The following is a 10,157-nucleotide window of genomic DNA, read 5'->3' as shown; positions in this document are numbered from 1 at the left end:
TGTCAAGGTACTTGTCTATCCCAAATTCATGTATTTGGTTTTGATGTTATATTTGTTATTCTCGTGGGATTTTGTCTGATGTTTGGTCCGTGTCTGTGTGTGTTACATTTTAGTGTTGTGTCGTTGTTCTCCTCTTATATTTAATGCGTTGCCCTCGGTTTTAGTTTGTTACCCCGATTTTGTTTTTTTTCCATGGATTTATGAGTTTTGAACAGCGGTATACTACTGTTGCCTTTATTTATGTTTTAATTATAAATCCGCACACTCACGTAGATATAAGAAGATGTGAAGATGTGGTATGAGTGCCAATGAGACAACTCTCCATGACAATTTATAAAATGAAATTATTATAGATCAAAGTAAGGTCTTCAAGTGCATATGGGATATACATTTCCAAACTTATTCAATATTCAAGAGTTTGCAGCTGCTACTCAGACTTATAAATTTTCATTAGTGTGTGAGAAAAAAGTTGATGAAGCAGGGGTTTGTCAAAGAATTTTCGTTTTTTTCTCTCAAAAAAACATCATCGAAAGGTTCCAAGTCTACAATTTAACAATTGAAATATCAGCACACTTTTATGCTGTCGAAGTTTTTAAAATCATATCTAAACAAAAGTTGATAACTTATCCATTTTGTTTTTCCTTTTCATTGTATTTATGTGTGGAGTGAAACATGTTAACATATTTCTAGACATTATTAATTTGTTTTTGATACAATTATTGATGTTCATGTATGTGGATCTTTAATTGTAATATGCTTGAAATGTATGCCCCATGTTTTTCCGACCCAGAACAAGGTCGTGGTTTCGCTTGCAAGGTTGCATATATTATACAAGACCTACAATTTTAAATGATTTTGTTGCATTATGTTATATTTATCAAAGACTGTGACGTATGTTAATAAAATACAATATAGTTCTACCTCAATGTCCTCAGCTCAATAAACACAAAACAAAGATATGTTGGTATTATTTACCTATTCAATATCAAAATTCAATAAACAGAATTTGTTGTCTACATATATACAATATATACTATTATGAAATCAACCCTGTGTGACCGGTGACACCAAATTATTGATATGTGGTGTAAATATTTTCTTAATATGATGTCGTTTCTTTAAACCTTTTAGTTTAAGGTTTCACGATAAGGCGGAAAGGTGAGTACAAAGCCACACGTTTTATTTGATGAAATGTTTAACAATTTCAAATTCCTCTATTCATCTGATATCATATTTTTATGAATATTTTCTTAAAGCTATATTTGATATACTCATTGAGATAAACTAGATAATCTTGTGATGAATTTGGTATAATTTAAATATTTAGAATCATAGGTGGAAATATCAATTATATTATTTTTCCAAAGAGAAGCCTAAATTATAAGGTTGCAAATGGATAATAGAAGATCGGTTGAAATACAAGGTACACAAATGTTGAAGTGTCTGTATTTGGATTGGGAAAAGTAGCTACTTTGAGTATGTTTAGCAAAATATAAGGCTTTATGTATATGGCGCATGTATTAAGAACTGGAACTTAAATGATAATTTTTGACAAATGTTTAAATTATTGACTATTCATCTGAAAAACGATCCTAAATGGGCAGAAGCTTGAATCAACAACAATGATCAGCAATACAAGATCTACAAAAAGTAGTGATGTAGAAAACTGTTTTACAACTACTCATGAAAGTTTTTCCCTTCAATTGATAACTTGGATCCAGAAGAAAGAATTTGCCCTGAAATGCAATTGTTTTACAATCTCACGGAAATACAGATCCAGTGTAGTTTTGTTTCTAAAAACATATTTTTGATAGCAAAAAATAGTATAACTTCATTTTAAAATGTCTTATTTGTACAGAAAGGAAAGATTGAGAATGCGAGGTTATGTCGAGCATTTCTATCCTGTTTTATTTCATAGTTCGTTTCTGTGTGTGTTGCATTTTAGTGTTTCTGTTGTGTCGTTGTTCTCCATTTTAAATGACGTGTTTCCCTTAATTTTAGTTTGTAACCCGGATTTGTTTTTTGTCAATCGATTTATGAATTTCGAAAAGTGGTATACTACTGTTGCATTTAAATGATTTATTTAAGCAGAATACATATAAAACGTATATTTCGAGACAAAATATGGTAGTTCTTTTCATACTATAACTCTTACAACATCATTGTTTAATTGAAACGGACGCCGGAAAAAAGTCCCTGAACCTGTTTTATGTACCGATATACAATCATTGACTGCCTATCATATATGAATATACGATCGGTGCAATTTGACTGAGCAAAAATCACAGTATATAAAAAAAACCAAAAAAAACCTGTGTACACAGCTAACATACTGTGTGCCCTATCTGGTATTCAGAAGTTTGAATTAAATAGTTGGTATGCATTGAATAATGTATAACATATATGCTTGGTATTTACAGGCTGTTGAAAGACTAGGTGGCATGCTTGATGAATGTAAAGAGTTGAGAACAAAAGTCTTAGAACAGTCAACAGTACCATGGAACAGAAGAGGTAAGAACTTATGCTTGTATTTAAACGCTAGAATATAATAGACGGTAACGCAAACTTTATGATAACTATTGTATTTGTACGTTTGAGGAAAAAAATGATAACAAACTTTAAATGAGACAAACAGATGGACCTTTAAATGAGACAAACACATGGACCTTTAAATGAGACAAACACATGGACCTTTAAAAAAGAGATAAGGACCAACGCTTTAGAACTAGCAGTCTATTCTGACTTAATTAAATAAGAGATGAGAAGACAAATTTAACAATCATTTGGTCCTCAAAACACGAAGCAATAACCAGAACTGTTGTTCAATCAATGTATTAGAATGAAGGAAAATATTAGATGATAATAAAAGCATTTGACCAGCAATTGTGTAAGAATTAACAGACTGGTAGTGGTGGTAAAACGATACACAAGGTAGTTCAATGATAAATTTTCCCAAGTAGTTTCAAAGGAGAAGATTTTTGTAAAAGTTAAAGAAAGACGGACGAAGCTTGTTTTCTCATGTTTGTTGACCATCTCAACTTTATTAATAACACACTTTATAAAAAAATCCATCTATCATTTCGTAAATGCCTTCTTGGTACCAAGAAAACCTCATCAAATATAGGCGCGAGATTGGAACTAGGTAGACTTCCAGTTGAAAATTTTATTACAACCTAATCTGTTTAAGACTTTGCTAGACTAAATATTGATACTTTAAACCCATTATTGAAAGAGGCCTTTGAACTTTCAAAATCCCTTGATTTACATGGTGTAAGTCATTTTAAATCAGAACGAAAAAATAAAATAAATGACTATTATATTTATCTATTGTCATAAAAAAATCATAATATCTAATGAAAGTAGTATATTTAGCTAACAAAATCCTTATATTTGAATAGAGTAACATTAGTTTTTAGTGGAAAATTGTTTTAACATTAATCAGGCTTAAATTAAAAATTGCTTGCTAACCCCTCTCTGTGATTAATGTAAGATAACTCTGGTTAATTTTCATAACATTCTATCATTATGGGGAGATAATATATTTCTGTTTTCATTTATAGTCTTTTTCAGAAAAGTTAAAATGTTTTGCCTAGGTTCCAATTATAATTTTTCACCATAGTATTCGGCGTAAGTTAGAAGTTTCTTGGATAAAGTGGTGACTATGGTGTTCTGTTTTTGTGTTTGTGTTAGGCGGTAATACACTTCTTTCGTGTATTTGTCTTTATTGATCGAGTAATGCAGATAAATAAAAAAAAGCATGTCTGTTTCATTTGAGTTCTGACGTAATTGTTTGCACCATATCAAAGAACAAATGCCTTTACAAGTATCAGGATGAATGCTGTTGGCGATTATATGATATATACCACAACTTGAAACAGTGTGTTCTTGGCAGCAGAATTAAACATATTTTATTCACCGGCATATTATACCTCGAATTAAAAGTAAAAAGAAAACTTTTTTTTATATATAATTTCCAGAATACGGCTTTAAAAGAGAGCAATTTCATGGTTACTTGGAAGACAATGCTCTTTCTGCGACACAGGCACTTGTTTCAGAAAAAAATTCCCATATACCTTTAATTTTATATTAATTTATATAGGATTATTTTATTCTGAGACAAGTGCCTTTGATTTGGGATTTCAGAAATTTCGCATTAAGAAACGTATTGATTATGAGTGTAGATTTGACCTTGCACATCTATGCCGTTCTTGCACGGTTGGATATTTTAAATGTAACAAAAATAGAATTATACGATAACAAAATAATTCTTTATGTTGGTATATATTAATTCTAGACATTTCAAAACAAATAAATGAAGTTATAAATATAGATTAATGTCTTTTATAAACCAATGAAAAATACTAATATCTAGTACATTTACAGATTTTGTAACGATTTTAAATTCTTTAACAAAAACTTTATGTTAAAGATTAAATCATAACCCTGTTCAAAGTAGACAATCAACACATTGACTTTTTGAAATTGAACATTGTTCAAAGGAATGGAAATGACACATCAATCGAATTAATTAACTGCGCATTTGTGCTCCACCTTCAAGGAAGATTATACATTATAAATATAACCACAAGTTTTTAATAGTGATAGTGACGACTAATGAATGCTAACCCACAGTAAAGAATATAAGTTTGAATTTTTTTTAAACTTACTCAGTAAAATGCTCGAACTACTTGACTTTCATAGCTCATAATAAACGTGTATACATTGATATAAAATTGTTGTTAAACATTATAAACCTGTAACAGTATAAGACACTGTACAACTCGTTTGCTTGCATTAACTTACACAAATAGATATGTATTTAAAGCCTAAACATTTCGACATATTGTTTACATTTTATAAATTTTGGAATTCTAATTGTTTCACAAATTCGAGTTAAGACTTGACTAAATACCAATATCCTGATATCGTCAGGTTAATATGCTAGACAGAGATCTTATTGTAACATTGATATTGAATATTGTAATAAATTCATCACTTATTGGTTTGTGTCTATTGGATTAAATTTGGTATATTATTTTGTTTTTTATTTTGTTGTATATTGTTTGTATAAATTTGTATTGCCACAAACATTGTTAATGTTTAATGACAATTGATAAAATTATATGAGAGCAGTTCAGTTTGAATAATTCTACTAAAAATGATTTCTGAAAGTTATGTAGGGTAAACGATATGAAAAATTTCGTCCTAAAATACTATCTTTTTAAAAATTATTATTACATTTAAAGAGTTAAAAATGCCTACTTTCTAACAGCTTATTTGACAATTTACTGAATGATCATTTCCATACTCCTGGCTTCATATGACATGTTTGCATGAGAAATAGTATGATAAAAGCATTGGAAATATTCCAACAAATGTGGGAGGAAATTTGTAAATATTAAGCCCATGCACAATTTATGAACTACAGTACATAATGATCATATTATTATAAGTTTGCATCTTTCCTTAGGATGTACTTGTATTCAATACAACAATATATTTTCAAAATAAAGGATTGAATAGAATTATAATAAGCTTGAATATTTTATTATCATTGAATATGAATAATATAGGTAACAGTAGTAAACTGGTGTTCAAAAGTAAAAAATCGATTGAGAAAGAACCAAACCCAAGCGAAACATATATTAGAGGAAAACAAGGTAACAAAGTCAAAAATGGTGGGTTGAACCTTGTTTAATGGCATACCAAACCTCCCGCTTGACGACAATGTTAAAAAAAATCGCTAAAACACTACGTGACATAAATACAACATAAACACACGCAAGATCATTCATACACAAATAATATAATTGTTGACACAACATGCAAACAACAAAACAACAACGAACATATTCCATATAATTATTTGGACTACAAACGATCAGACATAACAGATTATCCAACCGAAACCATAAAAGATACTCAAAAATAAATCCATGAATGTTGGATGTGCAAACACCGAAACATGCCGTACACGGTACAGCTAAGTAAATTCACATTCAGTATAAAAGTTATATTCAGAATTTACAATGATGATATTGAAAGGCAATTCAATAATTATTTTGACAGCTAACAATAAGACATAACACATTATTCAACAGAAACCATAACAAAAACATTAAAAATAGATACATGAATGTTGGATGTACAAAATACCGAGACATGTCGTACAGCAATGTAAATTTCTCTCGGTATTACAGTCTTATTCGGGAATAGTTCACTTCCGGTACCTATCAGACAGACGACATAGATCGTAAACCACAATCTAAGACGTGGTAAAAATGTCATTAGTTAGTTTAGACACAGGCACACCGTATAGATCAACCAATTCGTGATGAAGTCCAAAACATTTACGGAGAGTCATTTTAAATGTTTCCTCCTCATAACTCTGTTGGAGCAGTTTCGGCGCAAGGAGCACACTCCTGTTAAAGAAATCAGTATAGTATGAACATGCATGAGCATAACATATCAATTGAGATTTGTACACACCATACGACTGAGCAGAGGGTATGTTACTACAGAGAAATAGGAAATTTATCATTTGAAAGTTGAAATCTATCCCGTTTGTCATAGATTTTAGTGTGGAGTCGTCCATCTGTGTCAATATGGAGGAAAAGATCAAGGTACGAAGCAGTTCTTCTTGTATCAGTAGTATCCTTAATTTTAAGGTACACTGGGATATATGAGACATAAAATGAACTTAAATTGTTGTACTTAAGAAAAATTATGAAAAATGAGAATATTATTAAAACAACCTTTTTAATATCGAAAAATGTTCAATTACTTTGCTTTTATTGAACTTGTGTATGAAACCGGGTGGAAATAGGAATCATTATAATAACACTCGGTTGTAACTATTGTAAGGATTCTTTATTACAGGTCTTAGGACAAAAATAACAGTAGTCTCATATACAGATAATACAAAACACAATTATAAAATACTATCAATACTAGTGCAAAGAAAGATAACTCTGACATGTTTATGAAGTACATAGCACTGTACAACATTATAAGTAAAATAATATTGTCATTCTCTTTTACATCTACATTTTCTGTCTCAAAGTCTCAACATAAAATTATGTCTTACATGTATTAGTTTATGAATCTCATAAACCTAACTGCGATAAATTTTCTGTTACCATGTAAATAATACACTCTACATGAATTCCAATTAATAGTAATAAACCAAGAAAAACAGGAAGGCATTCAAATCTACATGCATCAACTATAGGCGAGTGACATTTTTCAAAAAGACGCCTAGTTAACGACTTAAATGCTCTCACCTAACATACGGCTTTATTATATATCATTCGATAGCTTAATACCTGTACTTTTTGTTTTGCCCGGTCGTCCATAATTCGTTTGGTGCAATTTTCGTCAAATCAATGTCAAAGATTAAAATTGAACTTTCCTAAATTTTGCCAGAATTAAACATAATGCCATTTTCTGGTGCTTGTATTGATTTCTTTTTCTTTAAACTATCAAAACCTTATAATAAAAATTACCATAATTCAATATCAAATGCAAGCTTAAATGTCGATTGCGCTTCATTTACCGAAAATTGCTTGTCTTAAAAAAAAATTCCAAAAATCATAAAAGTGCAATATAATCTAAATATTTTCTGAAGTTTAAAAAATTTGTATGTCAAAAATAGAGTAGATTTAACGTTTTTGGGTCGAGGGAATTGTTTCATCATTTCAAACTGCAACTAATATGATATAGATCAAAATGCAATTGCCCTAAAAAAAACACCATCTGCAAATAGGGATAATTTTGTTTTTATTTGCTAGAAAACATTGCCAATATCGGCAGATAATGATCAACCATATTTATAAGAAAGAGTAATGGAAAAACTTTCAGGAAACAAATTAGGTTATTTTGGTAAAACATTAGTCTTCCGATGTGTAAAGACGCGTAAGGAAGTTTATTCTCGTTCTATGTTCGAATGAAAACTGTTTATACCATGCGCTTTTCAATATCAAATCCGTCAAATTCCTTTTGATGTTAGACCATTAGTATATACTTTATTATTTTTTTTTTTTTTTTATCAAAAATGACTTAAAATTAATAATTCAGATAAATTAAGATTAATAACCCTTCCTGAGCAACTGTAATTAGTTATTTTACTTTATACTGTTTTTTGTTCACAACTTTTCACCAAAACGAGCTTCAAATAATAGAAAAAAGATACTTGAAAGTTTCTGTATTGATAAACGATGTCCATATATTTTCTTTTTATTGAAAATCATGCACCGTAATTAGTAATCTGCCATTTTAGTGCCTCTGGATGAGTAATGTTTTATTTTAAATACAGATAATAAAAGGACAAAGAGTGATGTATTTATTCATTTTAATTGAAATCAGGAACCAGCATTTGATATTGGTATCTTTTGTGTATCAGGAAGGATTATTTACATAAAATATAAGATAATATCAGAGAAAAGACATTAGAAATGTTATTTTCCAATTGTTTTAGAATTCCTATATTTCATCTTTTTATTCAAATTCATGAACCGTCAATAGATTTTAGTACTTTTTGCACACCAGGATGGGTTGCTTTCATAATAAAATATGATGGATATAAGAGATAAGGTCCTAATTTTGTTTCGAATTTTATAATTATTTTCTTCATAAAATATAGATTATTATAGCATGTTTCTCTATTGTCATAAAAATTCATAATATCTAATAAAATTAAAAGATTTAGCTAACTAAGTCTTTATATTTCAATAAGGTAACTTTATTTGTTATTCGAAAATTGTTTTAATGTTAATTAGGCTTAAAATAAAAATTGTTTGCTTTCCCCTCTCTGTGATTAAAGTAAGATAACTCTGGTCAATTTTCCTAACATTCAATCATTATTGGAAGATGTTATAGTTCTGTTTTCATTTATAGTATTTTTCAGAAAAGTTCTTATTGTCTTGGGTAGGTCCCAATTACAATTTTACACTCTAGCAATTGGCATCAGTTGGAAGCTTCTGGAATAAAGTGGTGGCTATGGTGTACTGTTTTGTGTTTGTGCGTATGTGTGTTTGTGTTAGGCGTTATCACACTTCTTTTATGTATTTGTCTTAAGGGATCGAGTAAAGCAGATAAGTTACATCAGCTATCTGCTTGATTTGAGTTCTGGCATAATGTTGTACACCAAATCGATCTTAGAAACAAATGTCTTTACGAGTAGAAGGACGAATGCTGTTAGACATTTTTTTGTGCATACCACAACTTGAAACAGTGTATTCTTGACAGCACAATTAATGTTTTCACCGGCATATTGTACCTCAAATAAAAAGTAGAAACAAAGAGGTTTTTTTTAAAATAATTTCAAGGATATGGCTTTAATAGAGAACAATTTCATGAATACTTGGAAGATGCTTTTTCTGTGACATAGTCACTTGTTTCAGAATGTTTCCCCCTATATACCTTAATGGTATACTAAGGTATAATGTAGGAAATTTTTATTCTGAAACGAGTGCCTGTGCCTGTGACCTTGCTTATTTTTGACGTATAAACACGGTGTGAAAACTTACAGATAACAAAAACATATTTATAAGATAACAAAATAATTCTTTATATTGGTATAAATTAATTCTTTATATTGGTATAAATTAATTTTAAACTTTAAAAAAAAAAAAAAAAATTATAGATATACATAAATGTCTTGATAAACTAATGAAAAATACGAGTATCTAGTACAATACAGATTTTGTAACGATTTTAAATTCAATAAAATAAACTACATGTATAAGATAAATTATAACCCTGTTCAAGTGCACAAAAACATATTGAGTTTATGAAATTGAAAATAGACTCATTGTTCAAAGGAATATAACTCTTGTATACAAATGACACATCAATCGAATTATTTAGCTGTGAATTTGTGCGCCACCTTCAAGGAAGATTCTAAATTATCAATATAACCACAAGTTGTTAATCTATAGATACTGACGACTAATGAATGCTAACCACAGTAAAGAATATTTGGTTGAAATTTTTTAACACTTACTCAGAAAAATGCTCGAACTACTTGACTTTCAAAGCTCAATTTAATTCAAATTAATGTGTTTACACACTGATATAATATGGTTGTTAAACATTACAAAACTGTAATCGTATAAGACACTAAACACATCGTGTGCTTGCATTAACTTATCCAAAAA

General features: G+C 29.5%; 1 protein-coding gene across 1 annotated transcript in view; it reads left to right on the top strand.

Annotated features, from left to right (window-relative positions):
• Positions 1 to 378: 378 nt before the first annotated feature.
• LOC134686640 (uncharacterized) overlaps positions 379 to 10,157 on the top strand; it is a 48,163-nt gene continuing 38,384 nt past the window's right edge. The window contains exons 1-2 of the mRNA XM_063546315.1: positions 379 to 483; positions 2,421 to 2,511. Coding sequence (XP_063402385.1) covers positions 379 to 483; positions 2,421 to 2,511 — 196 coding nt within the window. The remainder of the gene's footprint in view (positions 484 to 2,420; positions 2,512 to 10,157) is intronic.

This window comes from Mytilus trossulus, chromosome 10 (genome assembly GCF_036588685.1).
Source record: "Mytilus trossulus isolate FHL-02 chromosome 10, PNRI_Mtr1.1.1.hap1, whole genome shotgun sequence".
NCBI classification, from domain to species: Eukaryota; Metazoa; Mollusca; class Bivalvia; order Mytilida; family Mytilidae; genus Mytilus; species Mytilus trossulus.
The sequence above is the reverse complement of the archived record's forward strand: the minus strand, read 5'-3'. Positions and strand labels throughout refer to the sequence as shown.